The sequence below is a fragment of the Pleurodeles waltl genome, chromosome 1_1, assembly GCF_031143425.1.
Source record: "Pleurodeles waltl isolate 20211129_DDA chromosome 1_1, aPleWal1.hap1.20221129, whole genome shotgun sequence".
Lineage (NCBI taxonomy): Eukaryota > Metazoa > Chordata > Amphibia > Caudata > Salamandridae > Pleurodeles > Pleurodeles waltl.
In genome coordinates, this window is record NC_090436.1 from 414,993,420 (window position 1) to 415,020,254 (window position 26,835).

The 26,835-nt window shown below is 46.7% G+C and overlaps 1 protein-coding gene across 2 annotated transcripts; it reads left to right on the forward strand.

Annotated features, from left to right (window-relative positions):
* Positions 1–4,718: 4,718 nt before the first annotated feature.
* Positions 4,719–26,835, forward strand: ENC1 (ectodermal-neural cortex 1). 2 transcript variants are annotated; one of them, XM_069223928.1, is made up of 3 exons: positions 4,719–5,102; positions 11,785–13,585; positions 23,804–26,835. In XM_069223928.1, the coding sequence occupies exon 2, from the start codon at positions 11,797–11,799 to the stop codon at positions 13,564–13,566; it is 1,770 nt and encodes a 589-aa protein (XP_069080029.1). In that variant the 5' UTR covers positions 4,719–5,102; positions 11,785–11,796; the 3' UTR covers positions 13,567–13,585; positions 23,804–26,835. The 2 variants fall into 2 exon arrangements, with proteins under 2 accessions (XP_069080029.1, XP_069080023.1); XM_069223922.1 differs by lacking the exon at positions 4,719–5,102 and adding an exon at positions 8,713–8,753.

Sequence of the window (26,835 nt, forward strand, 5' to 3'; positions counted from 1 at the left end):
TGTATGTGGCCCTATAACGCCTAAAGGACATCATATTTTTTTCTCTAAATGGGCTGAAAGATAAAGTACACTCAAATAGGATTCTCTTCAGTTGGTCCCAGTATTCACATAAGCCCCGTCCACCAGATTAAAATATAATCAACCAACTCTTATGATGCACAAAAATCAAACAAATTACATCCACTTGCTACTGCAACGTGAAGCCCACTGAGAGAACTAAAGCCATATCTTCACCTATCCGGGCCAAAGCTGTGGTCCCCGCCCCTCATCGTCTTCGAACAACTGTACCTCTTCATAGCCAACATAACTCCGGCCAACATCTGTATTCAGGAATTTTCTGGTCGCCCCCACAAATATGCAGCACTGAAGTTACATAAAAGTAAAACTGTACAAAGGAAGTTAGTGGTCATTGGGAAAGAGGGAGGAGAGGGCTACAAAAGTAGGAACTATGTATCGGAAGCATGTGAATGTGATGAGGTGCCAAACTTATCAGATGAAAAATGCTACAAACACAGCTTACCAATGCTACAATTACTCCACTCACTCTCTTGAAGCCCCAGACTGAAATTTGAGTGCCTATGCATCATGAATTTAACTCTCTGTACTAAAGCATACTTACCAACAGTGCTTAATTTGTGCCCTTGCTCAACTTGTGCTGGTGGTTGCAGTGATGAGCATCGGCATTAATTTTTGGGGATCAGAATTTATTTTTCATCCTCAGGCTTTGACCCAGAGCAAGACAGAGAAAGGGGCAAAAGGGATGAGACAGAGCAAAGATAAGAAAACAGTGACAAAGGAGGAATCAGAACTGAAATAGAACCTGCAAAAGTAGGATAAACAGGCAGGCGATTGTTAATGGAGTTACGTAGGTGTAGTTAGGAATAATAAATCAATACTTCCCCATATACAGTTAACCATTGATATCTTGTCCCTCAATATTCGGTCCTCTATATTAGTATGCCACAATATTTTGTTTGATATTTGGTAGTACAATCTGGAATCAACAGTAGCAATCCTTGGTATTTACCAACCCAGTTACTCAGAAGCAAGGACATTTGACCCCTGCACTTATTATTTTCTTTATTTATTTAAACTAATCTCATTCTGTAATACACAACCTGCCAGGACTAATTTGGCTATTCCCAAACACAAATTTATCAGTTCCAGCAGTAGATCCATCCGAGCAGCCAAACCAGAACTCTAGAGCCAATTTACAATAGACATCCAGACCATGTCCACCTCCCTTCTCGTTTTCATAACTGTGGAAGACACATCTGTTGAAATATCATGGATGACATAAACACACAATTACTCTAGAAAGACTCCACCACCAACCACACAACTCACCAGCCACTATACTTGTGCATCTCTTGAATTGGCCTGTTGAGGATTATTATTTCTGATATATATATATTTATATATATATATATATATATATATATATATATATATATATATATATAAATATATATATATCAGAAAATGAAGGTGCATACAAGGATCAGTGCAACCACATTGCATAGCAAAGAATGTAGGTGTATGTTGTGTTCTATGTTGATGTTTGAACTCCATTCAGCTGATGATCAAGAAATCACAAACCTCACTTGCACAAATGAGCGCATAGTGAGCTTTTTTGACTACAATATGAAGCTTGAAGGGAAATTTGTACATTCCTTTGAACAAGGATTAGAATGGCCACTATAAAAATTACTGGATCAGTTGATTAAATACTAGAGAACCAATTAATGAGACTGTCTGTTGAGTGAGGGTCAGTTCAACTGAGTTTGGCAGAGTCACGCTTGTCACACTCAATAAGTTTGAGTCAGTCCAAATGAGAGACATTTCCAGTGAGTTTGGTACAACCACTCTTAGAGTCACTCTCAGTGAGTATGAGTCAGCCCCAACGAGTGATACTTTCTCCCCATGAGTTTGGTACAGTAACACACTGAGTCATAATCAATAAATTTCAGGTTGGAGTTATTGGTATGAGTGTGAAATACTCATCCCGCTTCTACTTACCACTGAAAAACTGCAGTGAGTGTGTGGCTTTGAAGGGTCACATCTCAAATGCGCCTTGCCCAGGTGTGACCATTTCTTAGCGCTTGATGTACAGCCGCCGTGCAGAGGTTACTGTTTGTAAATGTTTGAAAACATATCATCAATGCAAAGGTGACCATTTGTTGCTATTTGACTATATAGCAGCCCTACACAGGTGGCTGTTTGTATTTGACTGTATATCAGCACTCACAGGTGATGTTTGTTACTATTTGAATGTCTAGCAGCCACACTATTGACCCCCTCACAATCCGGGTTCCACAAGAACCACAGCACGGAAAACCACCCTCATCGCATGCACTGATGACATCAGGACCAAAGTCGACAAAGGCGAGACCGTCGCACTCATCCTCCTAGACCTCTCCGCAGCCTTTGACACCATCTGCCACCACACACTCCGCACACGCCTCCACAACATAGGAATTTGCCACAAAGCCTTAGACTGGCTCACCTCCTTCCTCACCGACTGGACCCAGAGAGTCCGCCTTCCACCTTTCCACTCCACCACTACCAAGATCATCTGCAGAGTCCCCCAAGGCTCCTCCCTCAGCCCCACACTCTTCAACATCTACATGATCCCCCTAGCCAACATCCTCTGAGTACATGGAATCACTATCCTCTCCTACGCAGATGACACCCAACTCATCCTCTCCCTCACCTGCAACCCCACCACCACCAAAACCAACCTACACCCTGCTCTCCTCGTCACCGCCAACTAGATGACTACTAACCACCTCAACTCAACTCAACTCCAACAAAACCGAGATCATCATCTTCGGCCCCAACAAAACCACATGGAACGACTCCTGTTGGCCAACCGCCCTAGGCCCCGTACCCACCCCCGCAAACCACGCATGCAACCTCGTAATCATCCTGGACCCCTCCCTCTCCATGACACAGCAAATCAGTGCCCTAACCTCCTCCTGCTTCCACACACTCCGCACTCTAAAAAAAATCCTTCAAATGGATTCCCCCAGAGACCAGGAAGACAGTCACCCATGCATTCATCAGCAGCAGACTAGACTACGGTAACGCCCGCTACGCCGGCACCACACTCAAACTCCAGAGAATCCAGAACACAGCCGCACGCCTCGTCCTTGGCCTCCCCTGCCACGAACGAATCTCACCACATCTCAAATCCCTTCACTGGCTCCCCATAGACAAGAGAATCACATTCAAGATCCTCATCCATGCCCACAAATCCCTCCTCAACACCCGCCCAACCTACCTCAACGAAAGAGTGAACTTCCACACTCCCACACGCAACCTCAGATCAGCCGACCTCGCCCTAGCCACAGTCCCCCGCATCCAAGGCACCACCACAGGAGGCAGGTCCTTCTCCTACCTCGCCCCCAAAACCTTGAACTCCCTCCCCACCAACCTTCGCAAAACCAAAGACCTCCTGCTCTTCAGAAAGAACCTCAAGACATGGTTAATTGGTTGATATAGAGGTGACTGTTAGTATTTGAAAGTATAGTATATAGTATACCTGCCCTACACAGGTTACCATTTGTTGGTATTTGAGTGTATACTAGCCCTTCACAGGTGACCGTTTTTAGGTCAAGCATACCGACGTGTTGGTATGTATCTGGGCGTTTAACCACACCCACTGCATGCCAATCACTCATTCATGGACTTGCCCTTCAAAAATACTTTATTTTCATTGGTAAATGCTTTACGTTTGCCCCTCCTTGGGGCGGTTTAGTTACCGCCGTGGACATCACCCCTGTTACTTGGCTAATTGCACTTATGCTGATACGTTTGACTGTGAGCGAACTTCTGTTTCCTTTTGTGTGCTGTTTCACGCTGATGCCGTGGCGCTTTGAATTAGCTCGCTTATGTGAAACTGTATTACTTTTCATTTTCAATTTATGTGGCAAAAAATATCTGGTTGGGAGTTTACAATGCTAATAAATCTAACTCTAACAAATGGGAGACCCATTGCCATTGCCTTACAAATGCTTGTTTAGTATTTGACTGTATACCAGCCCTGCACAGGTGACCGTTTGTTAGTATTTGAATGTATACCAGCCCTGCACAGGTGACCGTTTGTTAGTATTTGAATGTATACCAGCCCTGCACAGGTAAACGTTTGTCACTATTTGAATGTATAGCAGCCCTGGAGAGGTCACCCTTAGTTAATATTTGAATGTGTAGTCTACTAACCCCGCATAGGTAACCGTTCGTTAGTATTTAAATGTATACCAGCAATGTAGCTATAAACATTTGTTAGCATTTGAATGTATACCATCTATGCATAGGTGAGCGGTTGTTACTATATGAACGTCCACCAGCCATGGTTGTTACTATTTGAATGTAAACTAGCCATGCAGAAGTTACCATTTAGTAGTATCTGAATGTATACCCGCCACGCATAGGTGACCCTTTGTTAGTATTTGAATGTATACCAGTAGTGCCGATGCGACAGTTTGTTACTGGTTGAATGTACAGCAGCCTGCGGAGAGGCGGCAGGGACAGGTCGTGCCAGGGTGCGCCCTGGTGTCCCTGGGAGTGCAGGGCAGTTCGCCGCCGGACACCACACCACGCTGTGGGGTCGCAGCAGCCCACACCCTGGGTCCACGAGAGAGCCACACACCTCCGTCTCTGCCCGCCCCCGTGCACCCGGGAGTGTATTGGTGTCTGGAAGCAGAGTCTGGCAGCCTCCCTCCCTCCCCCACCTCAAGGAGTGTGTCACTCTCCCGGGCCGCCTAGCACCGCCGCCTCCCCCTCCTACATGATAAAAGCGCTGCTTGCGGCGGGCCGGCAGCCTCAGTCCAGGAGCAGGAGGCAGCGGCAGCAGGACGAGCCCACAGCCGCCCGGAGACGGCTTCTGTGCCCGCAGCTCGCTCCGCCAGCCCCCGGGAGAAGAACACGGCCCGCCGGAGCAGACAGCGCCGCAGTGCTAGAGCAACTTGTGCCGCCGAGCGGGACCCAGGACCCTCTCCCAGGCAGCCGGCTGCTCCCATGAGCCGGTGCCCAGCCACACTCTCCGGGCACCATGAGCCCCCGCACACCGCACTGAGAGCCCGGCAGCCCGCAGCCGCCAGGTAGGTGCCCGAGCCCGCTGGAAGCGGAGGTCTGTGTGCGGTGCAGTGGGTTTGTAGGTGGTGCTGTGCAGCCTGGCGTGTGGTGTTGCGTGGTTGTACGTGGTGGTGTGCGGTCGGCGGTGGTGTTGCGTGGTTGTAGGTGGTGTGCGCTGGGGCGGTGGTGTTGTATGGCTGTAGGTGGTGTGCGCTGCACGGGTCCAGTGGTCGTGTGGGCGCAGGCAGTGCGGTTCTTCGGTAGTGTCGGCGCTTCCCCGGGCACAGGGAGCTGCTCTGGGACACTTGTTGCACCCAGGCTCCCCCTTCCTCCCCGCAGGCTCGCGGCAGCTGCTCCCGCACACTCCGAGGGCCCTACCTGCCACTGGTCCACGCTCTGCGGGTTTTTGTTTTGAGGAGCCACGTTTCGCCCTCTGTACTCCAGGGACGGCAGAATCAGCGAGCTGTCCCCGCATTACCCAGCAGAAGGAGTCCTCTCCTCGCGCTCTTCAAGAACATAACACAAGATGCAAGGGCTCCCGCCGCTCTCCTGCCAGGCACTACCTCATTGGCATTCACTGCCACAGTGCAATGCACAACCTTACTAGTGTGTTTCGGACGCTGCAGAAGAAGTACCACGCGCCAATAATTTTTATTTTACAAAGAAGGTTCTAAACGTCCGAATTTGTTTAAACAAACCTGAAATGCCTTCTCAGCAGAGGCGTGTGCCCTTTTGCAGATTTCTGAGAAGATGCATTTTTTAATATATGTCCAAGGCCTGGCAGAATCCGCTCTGGGTGGCTGCGCGTGTACCAGGCAGTCTCCTCGCTCCGAATTCTTCCTGCAGCAGCACCATATCCTTGCATGGTGATACGCCCACTCATCCCCGGGAGCGGTATTTGTGCAACTACTCAGTATTAACATTAAGAATGCACGATTAATAATAGGATGCCTGGCTGCGGCCCTGCCCTGTCCCATTTGGTGCATACCTAGAATGGTTGACCGTGGCAGGACCGTGGCTTGCCCTGTTCCAGTCCTACCGGTTTGCATCTGAATAGTGACCAGACTGGTGGTGTTTTTCGTGCACCCCGTGACCTGGTGAACCTCGTTCCGGTGCCCCCACGTGCTCAGATAACGTTGTGCACTGCAAGCCCCAGAGCTCTGGGTTCATCCTTGGCGCTGCCCAGCAGCTGGCTTCAGGTTTTCTTGGGCTTTGCCCATTTATTCTATGGGCCATAGCAGGTCCCATGAAGGAGGGCCCAACAAACTAACACTAGAGCAGATGTAGTGTGTGTTTCACAGGTGTCAGCGTGGTGGTTGCTACTTATCCCTGCCCAAGAGCAGGGTGGGAAAAGGCATAGTTGGAGGTGTGTACTGTGTGACCTAGTTGGAGGTGTGTACTGTGTCCCCAGCTGTCGGCGTGTACTGTGTCCCCTCTGCTTAGGTTGGGTGTAGAACTTGCTGTAAGTGTGTACTATGACCTAGCTGGAGGTGTGTACTGTGTCTCCTCTGCTTAGGCTCGGTACACAGAGCTGGCCTCAGATGGGGGGGAGGGGGTACTGTGTCCCCTCAGCTTATGTTGGTTATGGACCTGGCCACAGTGGAAGTGCGTAGTGTGTCTTCTCTGATTAGGCTGGTTATAGAACCAGCTATAGCTGAAGGTGTGTACTATGTCCCCAGCTGAAGGTGTGTACTGTGTCCCCAGCTGAAGGTGTTTACTGTGTCCCCAGCTGTGGGTGTGTATTGTGTCTCCTTTGCTTAGGCTGGTCATAGAGCTGGCCACTGCTGGCGGTTTGTACTGTGTCCCCCCCAGTTAGGCTGGTTATGCAACTGGCCACAGCTCGAGGTGTGTACTGTGGTTCCTCTAGTTAGGCTGGTTATATAACTGGCTTCAACCAGAGGTGTGCACTGTGTCTCCTCCGCTTATGTTGGTTATAGACCTGGCCACAGCTGGAGGTGTGTACTGTGTCCCCCCTGCTTAGGCTGGATATAGAACCGGCCACAGCTGAAGGTGTGTACTGTGTCCCCTCTGCTTAGGCTGGCCATAGAGTTGGCTACTGCTGGAGGTGTGTACTGTGCCCCCTCTGCTTAGGTTGGGCATAGATCTGGCCACAGCTGAAGATGTGTACTGTGTCCCCAGCTGTAGGTGTGTACTGTGTCCCCTCTGCTTAGGCTGGGTATAGACCTGGCTACAGCCGGAGGTGTGTACTGTGCCCCCTCTGCTTAGGTTGGGCATAGATCTGGCCACAGCTGAAGATTGTTCTGTGTCCCCAGCAGTAGGTGTGCACTTTGTCCCCTCTGCTTAGGCTGGCCATAGAGCTGGCCACTGCTGAAGGTGTGTACTGTGTCCACTCTTCTGAGGCTGGCCATAGAGCTAGCCACTGCTGGAGGTGTGTACTGTGTCCCCTCTGCTTAGGTTGGGTATAGATCTGGCCACAGCTGAAGATGTGTACTGTGTCCCCAGCTGTAGGTGTGTACTGTGTTCCCTCTGCTCAGGTTGGGTATAGACCTGGTCATAGAACTGGCCATAGCTGAAGGTGTGCACGGTGTCCTCTCTGCTTAGGCTGGGAAGAAAACTGGTCTTCACTGAAAAAGCGTTCTTTTGTGTTTGCACACTGTGTCTCCACATGTTGCATGTTGTTGGTGCGTTTTTGCAGGCTTTTAGATTCTCCAGGTTGGGTATGTTCTGCATGCTGTTAGATTCTCCAGGTTGGGAATATCTTGCTTGCATGGAATGGCAGGGATGTGCCAGACGGATGCTGCTTGTGGTTTCAGCTATTGAACTAAAGTTAATGGAAAGCTCTCCGCACTGTACTTGCAGTGTGCCTATGGTGGTCCCTTTACAGGTTGCATATATAGGTCCGCTTAGAGTTGCCTACATAATCCATTTATGCACACCAGAGCTGTCCACTTTGCGTTATTTGTGTGGGTTGCAGGTCGTCCGTCCAGCTCAGTGAATGCTCCAGTGGTGGTCACTCTCTTAAACGTCACTAGCTGTGGGGTGCTGTCTTCTCAACTATACAGTGTATAGAAATAGCGCCATGGAACACGGTATGTTTAATGTCGCGTCCTTAATAGTGGTCTCGTACCTTCGACTGAGCCAACCATGGCTTGCATGCTAAGGTGATACAGCGCGTATGTTTGTGAAGTCCCAGAGACTCCATTGTCAGGATAATCACACCTGTTGTAGAAGGCATTGTGACATGAAACACGTACTGACCAAGAGCGGCTTTCTAGGAAGGGATAGTGCCTAGAGAGCGGACCTTGGTGAGTTCATTGACAGGGTGGGAGGAGAGACGCGGCCTACCCTTACCTGGCTTAGACACCGGACGCCGGTTTCTGCCCCCCTGCCTTAGCCCTGGGCAGCGCATCGAGTGCTTCTGACAAATACCGTCGCCTTAAATGATGTGTGCAATGTAAAAAGACACGATGCTTGTCCCAATTACTGTGCCCCCCCCCCCCCCCCCTCCTGCGCTCTGGTTTGTGTAATCTGGTCTGCGCCGGCCCCGCGCCCTATTGTTCTGTGTACAACACCTCGTGCCTGAGGTGCTTCTGCTAAGTGTGGAGGGGCACTGCTAGGGCGCGACCGTAGCTGCAGGAGCGTGTGTGCGTGTGGGCGAGGGGTACACACAAATATGGGGTGCGCGTAAATGGCGCCCAGGGTTAGAGTATTCGTAGGTATGAGGCCTGATCAGGCGCCCACGGGGGTTACACGGGGACTCGGCGTTGCTTTTACAGATTGGTCTCCGGTGCATTCCGGGCTGCAATAACATTGCTGCGTCTGGAGCGCCCGGCTGTGCTGGGACTCTTCCCCGCTCCCCCCAGTGCCTCCAATGAATGAAACTTGAAGTCACTGTATTTTGGGGGCGAGAGTGTAACAGCATAACCGGCAGTACGCGAGAGTGCGTCGTTTGTTTGCTGTGAAAGCTGCAGCTTTTGGCCTGCTCTGTCGCGGGGGTTGTTGTGAGAAAGAGAGCTGAGGTGTCGCCACGGGAGCCTTTTCAGATGGAAACCTCCCTAGGAAGGGAAGCGTGGACGCTCCCGCGGTAACCGTGGAGACGCGCCGGGGAGCGGGGGAGGGCAGCGGGCGGGCGGGCGGGTCTCTGCGCGCTGCACCAGGGGCTGACTGATGTGTGGACCCGGGGGGCTGGCATGAGGGCAGAGACTAAACATCAGGCAACAGGCCTGTCCGTAACTCGGAGCTCCGGTTCCCACACTCCAGATGTCTCAGCGCAGGAAGTGTATACACAACCGCTGCGTTGTGCTGTGCAGTGATGCAGCTGTGCCTGTGCCGCTCTGACGAGCGGTGTCTGGCCACTCTTGTCCGCAGTGGTGGCCTCTGTCCCGGCCTGTCACACGACTTCCTTCTTGCGTTAGTAATTCCGCCGAGGAGCCCTCACACTCTGCACACCCGAGAGTCCTCCCACTGCACACCTGGGAGTCGTCATACTGCAAATCTCAGAATCTCACACTCTGCACACGTGAGGTCCTCACAGCGTCTGCGTATTTCAGAATCCTCATACATGGCATTTAGGCGTACACTATGCACAGCTCACATTATGCAACACATAGCCCCCACACACTTCACAACTACGGAACCTCTCACTTCGCACATATGCTTGTGCTTTGCATAGCTCACACTCTGTCTCCCAAAACGCACAAACTTCCACGCCTCAGTACCATCAGACTGTACCTCTGAGAGGCCTCACGTTGTCTACAACTTCCAAGACGCTCACACCTCACATCCTAGAATTATCACAAGGCCGCTGACCCTTCCATTGCCTGTACCGCTTGAAACTCCCACTCCGCACACACCAACCTCTCTGATTCTCTGTCATCACCCCTGCCTTTCATTCTCTGCACATTTCAGAACCCACTCACTCTGCACATAACCCTACACTTTGCACATCTCACACTACATATCAGAACCGTACGTTTCTCCACATCTCAGAATGCTCACACTGTACATCTGAGGACCCTCACATTATCTACAACTCTCAATAACCCCACAGTGCACACCTTGGAACCCTCACAGCTCCTTTAACATTCCCATTGTCTGTAAACCTTGAAAGTTCCCTTGTCTGCACAACACCAGCCCCTTCTGCTCTCATCTCATAACCCCGGCACTCATCCTCTGCACCTGTCAGAGCCATTACACTCTGTGCATCTGAGTTCTCACACTTCACACCTCGGAGGTCACATACTGCACATCTCAGAGATCACATGTGCATCTCAGTATTACACTCTGCATCGCTCACTCTCCGTCTCAGTACCCTCAAGCTCTCCACATTTCAGAAAGCTCACACTGCGCATCTGCGAGCCCTCACACTGCATACCTCAGAGTTGTCACACTCTTCACATCTCAACATTACATTTTTTGCACACAACTCCGAACTTTTCTATTGTGCGCCCATCACTGCTGCCTCCCACTCTTTGCACATCAGCGCCTCCTCCCCTCTCACACCCCCTACACACCTCGGCAGCCTTCCTTTCCTTGACATTGCCCACCTCCGCCAGTGGCTACACATTTACTGCCCCCCACCCCCAAATTCATCATCAAAGGTTGTCTTTACTCCAGTTTCCACACAGGGGCGACGAGGGACTCTTTGAATCCTTTTCATTGGCCACACAATTAAATGTAAGATGGGGTTCGCATTCCTTCCCTGCCCCGTCCCGTCGGTAGGGACACTTAACGCAGAGGCACAAGCATTGTGCTAGGAGCACAAACCTAGTGGTGTATGGTTATGTAGTACGAGTCACCATTCCCGTGAACATTGCACAATATGCCCCGATTGGGATTAGGCGAACCGGTTCCCTCATTATCACCTGGGTTATTTCCACCTGCCCAACCTGCTGTGCTGACATTGGAAAAAGTGGACCTTTAAAAAGCGAAGTATGGAATTAAAATTGAGGCCAGGCATGTTTTCCTATTTCCTTGCGTAAGAAGCAAACACGGGGCAAAACCACTGTTCCCATTTCTGCCTCTAGTTGTATTCCCTGCCATGAAATCACAAAACAGTATGGGAGAATTGCTCGTTGTTTGCCATTGTGCACATCTAACGTGAGGTAGCCCAAATGTCTTCGCACTGGGCGTTTTGTGTAAAAGTTGCAAAGTCTCTGTGACAGTGTGTGCAGATGCAAGACTCCCCCAGAGTGCCAGATAAAGGGCAGTGTGTGGATGGAGGAAGGGCATGCCTATTTTAATGTCCGTGTAGGACTTGATGCTCGCAGGGGAGGGCTCCCCTAGACCCAGTGTGGGCCATACACAACGCTTCTGCTCACGCTGCTCGCTCCCTTCGGCTTCTCCATGTAATCGTTCATCAGGGCGCAGTTCATTGGCAGGTGCTCGGGAGCAGGGCTCTCCAGAGTACAGTTGCGACATGTGCTTCACTGTATCAAGTTGATCAGCTGGCCGAGCACGGGGAGGGGTGAGAAAGTCTGCCTCTTCTGCTGACTTAAGTTTACAAGTGCTTGAAGTCTAAAGCTGGAGAACAGGTTTTTCCACATCAACTTGTTCTCAAACACCCGGCGGGATGTGCTGCATGTAGGTGAACACAAGCCTGCAACAGGCGTGAAAGCCACTCGGATACTTTTCCCTCCCCGCGAACATGAAGTAACCCATTGTGGTTCTGTAGTAAAATGTTGCTTGTTTACTTTGGCATGTCAATTGAGAAATCCTAATTCTGCTTTCATATTTCTCTATTTACAGGGGTGGAAGAAAATGTCTGTCAACATGCATGAGAATCGCAAGTCAAGAGCCAGCACTGGTTCAATGAACATTTACCTGTTCCACAAATCCTCGTACGCGGACAGTGTCCTCACCCATCTGAACCTCTTGCGCCAGCAGTGCCTGTTTACAGATGTCCTCCTCCATGCTGGAAACAGGGCCTTCCCCTGTCATCGTGCGGTGCTGGCCGCCTGCAGCCGCTACTTCGAGGCCATGTTCAGTGGCGGGCTTAAAGAGAGCCAGGCAAGTGAGGTCAACTTCCACAATTCCATCCATCCAGAGGTACTTGAGCTTCTCCTTGACTACGCCTACTCATCCCGGGTGATCATTAATGAGGAGAACGCAGAGTCCCTCCTGGAGGCGGGAGACATGCTGGAGTTCCAGGACATTAGAGATGCATGCGCCGAGTTTCTAGAGAAGAACCTTCACCCCACCAACTGTCTGGGGATGCTTCTGCTATCCGACGCTCACCAGTGCACCAAGCTGTATGAGCTCTCCTGGGCCATGTGCCTTAGCAACTTTCAGAGCATCTGTAAGACTGAGGATTTTCTCCACTTGCCAAAAGACCTTGTGGTGCAGCTTCTGTCCAACGAGGAGCTGGAAACAGAGGATGAACGCATGGTGTACGAGTCGGCCCTCAACTGGATTAACTATGACCTGAACAAACGACTTTGCTACCTGTCGGAGCTGCTGCAGACTGTGAGACTTGCCCTCTTGCCTGCAATTTATCTCATGGAGAATGTTGCCATGGACGAACTCATCATCAAGCAGAAGAAAAGTAAGGAGCTGGTGGAAGAAGCGATCCGGTGCAAACTGAAAATCCTGCAAAATGACGGTGTGGTTACAAGTCTGTGTGCAAGGCCTCGGAAGACTGGACATGCCCTCTTCCTCCTTGGGGGTCAGACATTTATGTGTGACAAACTCTATCTGGTTGATCAAAAGGCAAAAGAGATAATTCCAAAGGCTGACATTCCGAGTCCACGTAAAGAGTTCAGTGCTTGTGCTGTGGGCTGCAAAGTCTATATCACTGGTGGTCGGGGTTCCGAAAATGGTGTCTCCAAAGATGTGTGGGTGTATGACACTCTGCACGAGGAGTGGTCCAAAGCGGCTCCCATGCTTGTTGCAAGGTTTGGCCACGGTTCTGCAGAACTAAAGCACTGCTTATATGTCGTTGGGGGACACACCGCAGCAACAGGGTGTCTTCCGGCTTCTCCATCCGTTTCCCTGAAACAAGTTGAACAATATGACCCTGTGACCAACAAATGGACAATGGTGGCCCCATTGCGAGAAGGGGTGAGCAATGCTGCAGTGGTTAGCGCAAAGCTGAAGTTGTTTGCATTTGGTGGCACCAGTGTGAGCCATGACAAGTTGCCAAAGGTTCAGTGTTATGACCCATGTGAAAACAGATGGACGGTACCAGCTACCTGCCCACAACCTTGGCGCTACACAGCTGCAGCCGTGCTAGGCACTCAGATCTTCATCATGGGTGGGGACACTGAGTTCTCCGCATGCTCAGCCTACAAATTCAACAGCGAAACATACCAGTGGACAAAAGTGGGAGATGTCACAGCTAAGCGAATGAGCTGCCACGCCGTGGCGTCGGGAAACAAACTGTATGTTGTTGGTGGCTATTTTGGAATTCAAAGGTGCAAAACTCTGGACTGCTACGATCCCACACTAGATGTGTGGAATAGCATTACCACCGTGCCATATTCTTTGATTCCCACGGCGTTTGTCAGCACTTGGAAGCATCTTCCCGCCTAAAAGTTTAAGATAATAATGGGTAAGAAAAATCAAAAACACTTCTTGTATTATCGGTGATGTAAATGTAATGCAGTTTGAATTAAAATGCCTTCAAATCTACTTCCAAGCTACATGCAAAGAAAGCGACATTGTTGACGCCTGCACTTGGTGAGCTGAAAGATGCCCCACTTTTTTAACCATTGATCCTACACTATCCCTTAGAGATGTTCGCAACATTTATTTTGTGGAGGCACTCAATTTATTCTTCAATGATTCTTCATAGTTGTTTAAAAGTTTCTTCTTAATGATATTTATTTAGTTTTACCTAATCTTTTTATTACTTTTCCATCTTTAAACTTAAGATTTAAAAGATGTTTAGTCTAAAGTGGATAATGTAAAGAAACGTTACATTAAACTAGATAAATATAATTAAGAAGGAACTTTAAACAATTGTGGCGAGACACTATTAATTAGTATTTCTTATGCCGTCCACAGGAAGTTCAAAGAATATATAAGAAGCACAAGGTGAATGGTGTGAGGTGAAAGAACTTAAAGTGCTGGCAATATATTCTAAAAATATTCCAAAGAACTAAAGCTATTCTGTAGGACAGAATGACCACTGCTGCTGCATAAAGAGAATCTTGCAGGTGTATCACAGGCGGCTAAGGAGAGACGCTTGTGACTCAACACACAAACGTTAATCCACGCCAACGTTCTGGAAAACGGCACATTCAAAAGCATAAGGTCAAACTGACCTGATTGTAATTACTAACAAAGTGGGCATTAATCACCCATTATGTCCATTGTTGCTTGTGGAGCACGTAGGATTCACACACACAACAAATGAATGCCTGATTGCCAAACCAAGGAATGGAGATTGAAAAATGCACTAGAGTCCTATGAAATTCCCTAGACTTATGTGAAAAACGATCTCAGTTTCAGTGGTGGCAGCACTTGTTGATTTTTGGAGTTTACTTTTCTCATAAGCCATGTTTCTAATTAGCTTTTTCCCACTTAGTACACAAAGTCAATGCACGTTAGCATGAATTCTGACTTTCAACATGATGAGACACCTGCAGGTTTAGTGAAGACAGGTAGATCTTTCGAGAAGGTGGAGCCCTGACACACTCGTTGATTTTTATCCAGCAAAATTGTGCCCATCTGACAGGCTCCATGATGCTTGTCCCACAACACCTGGCCCACCTGGGGATTCGTATCAAGCAAACAAGTGAAACCCTCATCTCATAACATGGCATAGACTTAGAACACTTAGCGATGCTTAGTCCACTTCATGGAGGTACCCTAATGCGCTTGCTGATTCTCATCCCACAACAGGAGTCCTGGCCCATTTGCCGATTCTTATCCCACTACATGATGGGTCTCGGCGCATTTGACAATTCCTTTCTCACTAAATGGTGATGAGCATTGTCATTTTTTGTGATTCTTATCTGATGAAATGCCTGGGTGCACTTGATGATTCGTATCCCATAACATGCTGAAGATCTGGCACGCTTGGTGACGTTTACTCCACTGGCAGAGTCCTGGCACATTTGAGGATTTTTTTTCTTACATTATGTTGGATACTTCGCACACTTGCCAATACCTATCTTACAACATTGTGGAGCCATAACAGTCTTTGTAATGCTTATCTCAGAAAGTGGTTGACACTTGATAAGCTTGGTAATTCTCTTTCCAAGGCATGTTGTCTATTGGTCTGCCCAATCAAAACACTTACTCCTGGCTCCCAACATGTGGGCAGAACCAAGCCCCCTCTAGTTATGTTCACATAATTGTCTGCGACAGCTGCACTGTCAAGTCAAACCATAAAAATGGAGGAGCATCTGATAGATGGGATGATTTTGCTCCTGGACCCTGCTCTATTCCTACCCTGCTGAAGAGAGGGCCTGCTTTAGGTGGGCTTGTGGGTGACAGTTGAGAGGAGAACCACACAGATAATGCCATTAATGATGGCCATAGTCATCTTTTAAGAACTTCCTTGCATTTGGGGATTCTTTAAACTATAGACAGATCACTTTTTCTTATGATGTTTCTAGGTTCTCCTCTTCTGGTTAGATAGCCACCAAGAATTCTGTGGTGAACTTTTGTCCTATCATTGTAGGCACATTTCGCGACTTATTCGGAAGGCATCAGAATACGTTATTTGGGCAAAAAACAAGTGATTTACTGCTCCTACTGACCTCTTTGAGATTCAATGCTGTCAACAATGACATGCTATAGAAACCACATAAAATGAATTTGAACCAATACAGTCAAGTAGGCAGTGGTTTCTTTAGGGTGAATCGGTCCACTTGATTGTATAGAATTAAAAACCTCTTGCTATTTCATTTCCCAAGCCCTCTATGTTCAGTAGAGCTGTATGTGGGTAGTCCTTGGCTGGGTGGGCATTTTTTTTAGGTCTGGGTTTTGACAGCACAGCTGTTAACCACACCTGTTGCTAACAATGTACATGGAGTGGACATTCAGTCTGTCACTTTCAACCCTTTCTTCTGTCAGTCTTGTTGAACCATTGGCTTGAAACTTTGTCAATCATATCTTGGCTCAGCACAGTGGAGTGTTCATCTCTCACTATTGCTATTGGCTTAATGAGTGCTTTAACACAGTGCTTGCACAGAACTGCATGGGGAACTACTTTACAAACAACTATCTCTGCTCAGTCTTTCTAGCTCCCTCTCGTGTGTTTCACTCTAATGTGCTAACGCTGCATGCATTAGCACATTGTACGCTTTCCTACGTGGCTTTATCTGTGCTTGACTTTTGCATCCAAGAAGATGTTGCAGACTGGGTAATGGGCGTCAAACAATGATTTATAAACTTCCATCATTATTTTCATTTTTAGCACTTGAATTTTGTTTCAACAAGTATTCCCATGTCAATAGTTCAGTCTGGCCAATAAAGTAAACTCTATAGTTGTGTGGGCTTACTGACCCAGGTGAGCCGGAACTCTGATTTTTTAGTACTTTAAAAGAAGGTCCATGAACTGCACAGTGCAGAAATAACTTGGTTGTTTTTGCAAAGTAAACATCACTTTCCACACTTATTAATAAAAAGGGCTTGATTTAGAGTCTTGTGGATGGTTACTCCTCAAACATTACGGATATCCCCTCAGCCTTATTACGGAGCCATAGGATATAATACACTTGTATTAAAGCGGACCGGATATCTGTCACGCCATCTGCCAAATACTAAATCAGGCCCTAAGTGAACTGCATGAGAATGTCTTTCTCACAACATAGAGAGGCATCTTGCTTACTGGTCTATAACAGTTCAGAATGGCAGAGGGTCAGAATACCTCTGATCTTCTGGTCCTACCATTGCCACTAATGACTCCAGACTGTTCCACCAGGAGAGGAGCTGGTGCAGTGGCAATGACTGTCCCCAAGACAGGCCTTTGCAAACTGTTTGTGGTGATACTTTATTGATGACTCGCAAAGAGAGAAACAGTGTGTGCATTAACTACAACCAAAAAAGGAAACGTGTGCAAATGTAATATGTACAGTGTCGTTACAATATCCCCCACAATCCCTGTTGTGTGTGTGAGGGTGGGGGAGTGGGTGAGCTCCAGTGGACCCCTTCAGCAGCACACACTCACTCGCTGGAACTTGGCATAGGCGGGGGAGGCTGGCCTTAGAGCTTCTGACTGAGTGGGTGGGGGCCCCTCAAGTTTCGTTACACCCCTGAATATGTAATAAGACTTCGAATATTAACAAGTCAAACACTGGCAGGCACAAGTGGCAAAGGGTCTCTCCCTGGCCAGGGTCAGGGTCTATGCATTCTTGTAACCTTGCATTTGTTACTGTTCTCTGTGACTGTCACACCTCAGAAGGTGGCTTCTCGGTTACCAGCGACCAAAACAATCTGCAGTAAAGTTCATATTGGAACAGGCACTCTTGCTCATTTTTTGATGCTGAAGTGTTTTCCACTTCAATGGCATCAAGAGATGAAGGTAAATGAAATAGCCGCAGTTTAGGGCAGTGTCTGCGTGCTCTTGTGGTGTAGTATTGCTCAAATAAATGTGAGGTTGATTCTTATTTTGATATTGTAAAGCGTAGATCATTGGTACAGAAACAAACATGTTAATTCTCTTTGTTCTGCTCCTGTATTTAAATTCTCCTTCACTGATATGAGTAGCCAGTGCCTTGGATTAAATAGTCACAACTCTACTTTAATGCACATCTTATACCATTTGTGTTCCATGGAGAGGTTTTTGCGTTGTGTGTCAGCTGGTCAGGGCCCAGAAGGAGTGCAAGGTGCTCAGCATGGATCCTTGGCAGTAGTGAAAGACCAGGTCAGGGTCTCAAGTCATTCTTTGGTGGGGTGGTGGCACAACAGGGGAGGCAAATCCACCCCACTAGCGACCTGTAGGTAAGTGGAAGTTGCTGAAAAGTGTTGCGTTTGCTGGGCCGACGATGGTACTCTCTCCTAAACTGCTGTTCCCTCTAAGGGCACTAGGGGCAGCGTGGCTTTGTTCCATGCACACTACTTTAGAGCTTCAATGCACAATACTGTAGAGCAGACTGGTAGGTGAGAAATGCTGGTGCTGCGCAGCCCTACAGATCATGCCGGCGTTAAATGTGCACTGGTGCAATCTCAAGCGGTTTATACCTCATTTACACGGGTTCATTTGGAAAATAATCCTTTGACCTGTTTTGCAATATTCTTCAAACCATAGATTAGCAAGAGGATGGATGGCCACTGGATTCAGGAACAAACCACAAAAGCATTTTCAAAGCGACGTACCTTTTAAATATATGTGGCAGAGTAGCAAGGGTGTATGAGCCCTATTGCAATCAAGGACAATGGACCCTCTTCTCCTGGTCTGGCAGTAAAAAACGCAGCCATGGTTTGGTGTATTGGGCACCTCAGGCCCTGAGACTTACACCTTTGCCCTGGTGTGGCTGTAAGATGTCACTGGGAGGCACGGCCATTTGTCCTTTGCTAAATATAAGGAAATTGCTGCATTTTATAAGAAGTTTTCAACGTATGCCCTCTCGTCTGTAAGAATGACGTACACCACATCCTATCTACCTAACTGCTGAGACTAGAATTATCCAGCTTGTTTATAATAAAGGCTTACATTTTTACCAGAACTCTTTGAACGTTTAACGAGCGCGAGGAGCACTTCCGCATTCCTTGAGAGGGCTAACAGCTGGCGGGAGGCTGGGCCTGCGCCACGCACTTGGTTTTACAGGTTTCGGTTGCTTAACATTTGCAGGGTTTGGTATGTCCAGATTCCAGAAACCCATTTCTAGTGTTGAGAGCAATAAGTAGCTCCCGGGCAAACCTGCCCCGTCAGACGTTGCTGCTTCAGAAACGATGCATTTTCCTCATCGCGAGGAATGCATCCAGAACTAAGCTAACAGATGACACATAACCCCGGCATTGGGGCATTCGTCCCCTAAAACAAAGCTTTCTCTGTAAAGGAAACGGCCTTTATCCGTGAAATCCTCGCGCTTCCTCGCGCTGGCAGTATACTCCTGCGGAAGACAATGCCTCCACGACACTCATTAATGTGGATTATAACTGAACTAATGCGTGCCAGCCCGACGCTTTGTAGTGCTACGCGTTCCCCCACAGAGGGAGGTGTTATCGTCTCCAGCTGTGATATTTGTGGCTGAGCTGAGAGGAGATGAAAAGGAAATTACTGCTAATTAACTAGGAACAGGAAGCGATTGCCCTGGTTTTGTTCCCAGCATTACTGGACTATTTGAAGTGATAAAACATTATTTACAAAAGGGCATGTAAGCACTTAGCAAAAGGTGATGGTTGAACGAACATGTACATACAGAGTGAGTGTATTGTTTCAGGCAAAGGAAAACATGCTGCATAGAAGACATAATTTAAGAGTCACCCAGCCTAGTGTGTTGGGAAATTTGTTTTTTTCCCATCTAAACCCCAGTCCTTGGAATCAGTAGAGTGTCTCTAGTAGAAACATTAGGGATAATTCCTCATCCTTCCCAGGGTTAGTTGGGTGCGGTGATGTAAGCACGTTTCTTTGGTGAGTCAGGGCGGGCTAGGATAATGTTCTGCACTATAAGTAGCTGAGCGCGTGATCTTTTAACCTTTCTGTAACCAGCGCGAGGCTCTGCGTGCAGCAAGCTGACTTTAACACGGTTTACCCTATCCGAATCTTCCAGCGTTGCCAGAGCCTGACGCCACTGGACTCTTCACATATAATAAAAATATTGCTGGACTTCTACGGTCTGTGAGGGTAAAACACACCCACATCTGGTAGCATCGCAAAGTGCTTCTATTGCGTGAAACGTGCAAGTCCTGAATGGGTATCGGAGGTCAACAAAATCTTATCAGCTAACAATAAATCGTCTTATTAAAGTACCTAGGGACGTAGTTTGACAGACATTATGTACATCAACATTACCACTAAAATATCCACCAATGGTAATGCTCATTTTTGACCGTCCCTCCCATTGTCCCATAACTCAAATTTGACATGGTTAGCTAAGCTTAGCTCCTCTAGACCAGTTTTTAGGTTTCACCTGCACAACGCTTGTGAAATCTATTGTATTTAATATAAATCTTAAAAGGGACTTACATCCCGCTTCTTGCTTTCCTTGCTTTTCATTGGTTCCTGTGCTTTCCACTTACTTTTCCTCCATTTCTATTGGCTGTTGCACTATTTTCTACATTTATAATGTTCATCGTGTGTTTCCTCTTATCAGTGTCCTGAGGTCCAAGTACTGTGTTCATCCACTTTGGTTTTGGAACTTCTTTTCTTAATCGATTTGCTACTTTACACATAGGGCTAACCACAAAGAAGGTATCGGAGCGCTTCACAGGCATGGAGTGATTAAGTGATTTGCACAGAAACACTGGATGTTCTGCCTCACACAGAGACTGGAACCCTGATCGCAATGGCACTCACCAGCCTCACCCCCCCCCCCCAGGTGACGCACACTCACCAGTCTCCCCAGGGCCGAAGCAAGCACCCACTCTAGTGCTCCCTTTTGTTGCGGAGGCCAGCGCTTTTTCTCAATTCTCTCTTGTTCTTGTTTATGCTTGCATTTCCTGCTTTCTGTACTGTTCTGTGATGGGCTTACAAATCCTTCAGCAACAGAATATGATATGCCAACGAGCCTCATTCTAATGTTAAATGCATATACTACTAAAAAAGGCAAGTAACAGTGTTTGCTTCCACTGGAAACAAAAATCCAAGTTAATTCACTGAGCTGCCTGCAACGTGTACCTGACTCATCCCTAGGTACTAAACATAAACCCTAACTAGTAAAGTAACATATTTAGAAGGACGTAGTATCATTATACCTGCTTTTTTTCTCCTATATGTAGGTCACATTTTATAAAACAGAATAAATTACATAAACTCTATAGATGAAGAAAATGTTCATCGGTTCCGATTTGAACTCGCAACCTTCTGATGTGGAGTTAGACACATTACTGTTGCACCACGAGGTTCTATGTTAAAATCCTTTCCATTTTCATTAGATGACTTGAAGGAAGCAGTGTCATTGGTGTATTTTGAATTGCTTCATTGTTTCATTTGCATTTAATTTTTGTACTGTGATGGACAGTACAAGACACAGATTGATTTGTAGTTCATTGCTTCCAAAGGTAAATGTGAGTTCTGTTCCTGCTTTCACAATGGGCTGGTGTCAGTGGTCGTTCATTGAATGTTATAATTCTTCTCCATTACTTCTCCCACAATTGATACACTCTGATAGGTAGTTCTTAACCTGTATGTGTGGGCTGCCCCGGCTTCCACAATAGATAGGCTAATATTGGTGTTTCGTGGCTTATATATGTAAGTAATGTTTCCCCTCACGCCATTTAGCATATAGCAATATTCAGTGGCCCAGTGGGCACTGCATGTTACCTTATCCACATCTGTATAGTGCCTTCTATCATTGGCATACCAGCGTAGTGCATTTTTAATCTGTTTCTCTTGTCCTACGGTTGTCTTATTGCTTTTTGGTAGCATGTGGATAGTGGAGCATTCTTGCGTAAAACTTTTATTTACTAGAGGTTTGTATTGGTAAATGTGTAGCGAGAGGGCAAAGCATTTCAGCACATTAGCATTATACTTGCTCTCGCTATGTACAAAATAACATTGGGTCTATATACATGAACACTATGTTTGTCCGCAGCATATATGCAATGTTATTGACAGTTCATGCTTTCTGTTTGCTAGTGGTGTTTCTGATCGCACATTTAACATACAGCACTGCATTATCAGTGGTCTAGTGCATGTTATATGTGAGTTCTGTGGACGTAAGGGTATGTCTAACTAACCTTGTCTCCGTAAATAAACATTGAGCTGGATTTGTGATCTATTAAATGCTGGAGATCAGTGGTTCTTAACCTTTTGATTTCTGTGGACCCTCTGCATCACTACTGGAAGCCAGGGACCCTCTTTTAATTTGTAAAAGAATGAGTGCCAGTGCCCAAAGCTCTTCACAGATGCCCACAGCTGGTGCAATTAAATGTCCCACACTGAATACCAAGGCTGGTGGTCTTGAATCTGCTTAAGACCTCTTTAGTCTACTTCCAGACATTCTCTTCCCACTTATCTTGTTCTTTCCACTTACCTCACTCTTCAAGGTTCCTGTTTTCTTGCTTTACGATGCTCTTTCCATCTTTCTCTTCCTCCTTAGTTCCGATTTTATGTGATTTTCCCTCTTTTGCTCTCCTAGATATCTAATTGGAAAAATAAGTGCCCAAAAATAGGTACTGGTGCCCCCCCCCCCCAACCCGGCATCATTAGGTACTGCAGGGACCCCTGAGTAACCTTTCATAATCAAAGGCCTTTATAGGTCCCCATGGAGTGGCCAATTCAAGGAACTAAAGAGCAATGTTGCAAGGCACTGCTTAAAAAATGCAGCCTGGTCACAGTCCCTAAAAATAAATAATTAGTTACATCGCACCATCTGGCAAGTCACAGTTCACTAAAATGTAACTTGTATTGTGTCAAATGTCCATTGTCCATTTTTAGGTTTTGCCTGCACAGTGCTTGCACTGTGCTTGTTATTAGGTTTCACCTGCACAATGCTTGTGCTGTACCTGTGAAGTCTGTTGAATTAAATATATCTTAAAAGGGGATTACATCCTGCCCTTTCTTTTCATTGGCTCCTGTGCTTGCAACTTACTTTTCCTCTGTTTTTATTGGCTGTAGCATATTTTCTGCATTTACCAATGCTTGTTCCTCATGTGTTTGCTCTTATTAATCTCCGGAGACCCAAGTACTGTTTTCATTCAGATTGGTAGAACTTCTTTCAAGTGTGTCATCATTCCTGCTGTCACTACAAGATCTATATCCTTGCTTTGAAGCAACAGTGCTGCCAGAGTGCTGTGGGCTCAGCACTGTGTGCCGGTCTCTGGAGACCTTGTGATTGATCACAGTTCTGCCTGCTTGGTGGAAAGTCAACAACTCTCATCGCAACACTCACCAGTCCTCCCCGGGGCCAAAACAGGGATCCACTCTAGTGCTAAAGCTGCATCAGAGGCGCTTGTTCTTCAAGACAGCCATACAAGCTAAATCTTAAAAGAACAACAAAATTACCATTAATCACATAGGCAAAACCCAATGTATTTATTTACCAATGCCTGCTAGGTCTAGCGTTAGTTAGCCTAGACCTTTTGATTTTAGTAATTTAAGGGTATTTGGTTGAGCTTCTCCGTCCACCCATAGGAAAACTTCAGAGCTCTGTTCTATGCACTGTGAAACCAAGCAAAATGTTTTGCTATTGGATAGAAAAGTCAGTATCACAAGAGAGAGAAGAGTGATCCACTACTCTCTCTTCAGATTCTGCCAGTGAGATTGTGAGTAAGCAGCGCCTGGCTCAGGGTGAGGACCTGATACTGCAATGAGTTATTTTAATGACTTGTTGCATCTGCGTCTTCCTCACTATGGTGCTCCTGTCTGCATGGCTCATTTAGCTAAACTTGTATTCTTAATAGATCTCGTGAAGCATATAGAAAGGTAAATACTGGGCCAAAATGGCAGCTGGTGCTTAAAAGGTGTGTGGTGTATCTAACTAATACATGCATTTTTAAGTAATCCAAGCAGCTGCAGTTTGGAAGCAGAGAACTCTATATTTCAGCAAAAGCCATTGGTGTTACCCAGGAAATAAGAGTTAACTCTTCATTGTGAGGTCATGTGCCATGCAGTGCAAGATAACCTACCCTTGTCGTTTGGTGCATATGTGTTTAATTATTCAATGACTATACCAGTGCTAACCACATGCTATTGTGTCTGTTTTTCTTTTAGTGATCTTATTGTTGGAGGAAAGATGTAGAACTCAAGCAGCGACGAAAACAAAATCGCCTGCGTCGTGTAAAATAGTGACAGCGCAGCCGGCAAAATCGTGGTCAATGCAAAGCAGACTGTTTACACGCATATGCGTTCACCTGTGCACTGGAAATGCATCGTGTGCTGAAGAAAGTCAGAATAATCACACCTGGTGAAGACCCCTCGCTCCTTGAAGCCCTGAATTCGTTTATGGAACTGGTGGCTGCACAGCATGAAGTGCCACGGGAGGTGGCAGGTTACAGACAGTCAATGCGCTACTCCCAGTGCACGTGCAGCTATCGTATTGCAGCCTCTGATACACGACTGGGGTGGGCTGTATTGCGGGTAGGGCCAGGGATTGACGCAGATCTCTCACACAACAGTACTGTCTTCTGCCAGAACCCTTTCCTGGAACCCAGTATGTGAAGACTGCTACATTAATGCGAAGCGCCTCTTCCTGAGCTCAGATTCGTGCACCCGGGCTTTGCCTGTATTAAGAAGTGACTGACTCAGGCGCTTTTCTCTTCATGTTCATTTGCATTTTCTTTTGTAGATGTACCTATTTATTGTTCGCTGTTTGCATGCTGAAGCATTGCCTCACAAGTAAGGGCTTGTGTGAATGGATTGTATGTTTTGCACATTTTGTTTACTCTGTGTGTCTCCTTTGTTGTCTTTTGCTGCACAACGCAAAGAAAGGAAACTAATGAATCGTTGATTAGCAGCCAAGTGGGTGAGGAGCCGGAAGGTGGCAGAGTAGGGCGGGCGCGTGCTCCACTGTAGGAACGGAAGTATTACCTGACGGGACCTCAGATGGCGCACTCGTTAAAGGAAAAACAATGGAGATTTCCCTTTCTCGGGCCACCACCTCCCTAGCCTCACCCTGTACTTTCCTCTTCCTTATGCACAAAGAGGAGCAGGTTTGTGCATAAGTCCTGGCTAGTGGCATTATCCAAAGGTATTTATTTATTTATTGAGGCTGCAGGAAGCTTTTAATGTAGCCTTATTTACGCGAATGAATGAAGTCTTGCTGATTATTTTTATTATTATATTTTTTTACTGTGGATTATTAGTTACAACTTGCACTGACTGGAATGTCTTACCTTCATACCCTTTGCGTTTTAATGGAGCCTGGTGAATGCGCGGTTTGCCCGACCCTTGAGGGCTTGTGCGATAATTAGCACGCAGACAAAATGAAACAAAGCCAGGTATCCTTCGTCCCCTGAAACTTGCAAGGTTCTCTTTGTATGGTGCAGCCGATAGCAAGATCGCTGGTTTCTATATGGCGTTACCATTAGTTCCATTAAACCATAGTATTTTCAAATTATTTGAGCCTTCTTAAGTGAAGTGGAGAGCGGTTTGGGTGCCTCTGTTGTTTGTTGCGAGGTTAAAACATGGTAGAATAAATTAAACGCACCACGAAGCCTATAATTCATCCGAAAAATGTATCAGAAATATACAAGAGGACAATACTTTTCATAGGGATACAGCTGCTGGTTTACTTAACTGTTCCAAATCTGCATTCTGAGTTCTGCCAAGCCTTTCTTAACTATACTGAAATAACACAGTATTCATGTTGAGTGCCCCTAGAATTTACAAACATTGGCGATAGGAGACAAAGAAGGCAATTTTGTAAATTGTTTTGCACCACTTTCATATGCCCTTTGCTTGCAGCTCCACAAGTGTTAATTCAGCAATAGCCCCTTAACTTTGGACCAGGCTCCTGAAATAAATATCCTTAATTTCACCTCAACCCATGTGAGTAGAGAAGCTAATCAAAGTCAACATCTGCAACCTCCCTGCAGTGTTGCTGATGTAAATTGTCTTAAAGAGTCAATGGCAGGCAACAAATTAGAATTCTTAGTTGCAAGCACATATTCATGACGTGATATTGCCATTACCCATATAAAGAGGCACACAGGTTAGGCATATTGATTATAGAGCTAGATACTGTGTACAAATCTAAATAACATTGAATTCCTCTACTCTGTAGTATTGTAAAACCAGGCACAAAAATGTGGTCTGCTGCGTAAATTCTCAGAATTGCATAGTACCACCTCTGCGACTATGCTAATATGGACCGTAATCCGATTCCAGGGCCATATTTATCATATATCGTGTTGTATGATACTGATGTCAGATCGAGCCTCCATCCATGTAGAGAAGATCCTGGAAGTCCTTCGTTGTGGCGCTGTATGGGGGAAGAGCCAAGTAGATCCTGGAAGCCCTTCATTGTGTCGCTGTATGTGGGAGGAGCCAAGTTAGTTGCTTGACCCTTGGAGGAGTCAAAACACCGTGGCCTCAAGTACACATGTTGTTGTAATTCGGGGCTGGTAAAACTCCAGTTGCATGCCCCATCGGAATTACAAGGTCTCATGGAACTCCACGGATGTGTTTTACCCTGCCACTTTGGCTATGGCTGAAAGGAGCTGAAGTATCCAGATGGAATTCCAGCTATTAAATGAGGTATAAGCAAGGGATTTCCGTGGTGATTCCTGATTTCTTAATGTACCCTAAGGGTCTGACAGTTCCTGCATTAGTGGATGGGGAGGGCGTTACCCGGTTCCACAGCGGGGCCCTTGTAAAGAGGTCCCATGCAACTCATCACAAATATAGCCCATAGAGAGAAAGGTTCTTCCTATTTTGTTGACTGTTGTAGTGATAGATAATGAAGGGTGGCCTTCCACATCTGCATGTCCTTTTAACCGTCCCATCAGGTCCGGATTTCGGCTTACTACAAAAAAATAACGTTTCTCCCTGTTTAATAAATGCTTGATTTTTCAGACGACAAAACTATGTGAAGAAGTAGAACGTGGTTCTTGTTTCTCTCTCATTGCTGACTCATTTTATGTTTTGTAAACGTTTTTTCACCTTCAGTTGGCAGCTGCAGGTCCGTTGGTTGCAAGATGTTTTCTCTTCTCTGCTGGATGGGTCGTTGGTATCATTCAGCAAAGTACATCTGATCTACAAAGTTCACATGTGTCTTACTTTTAATAAAAAAAAGTGAAAGTGAA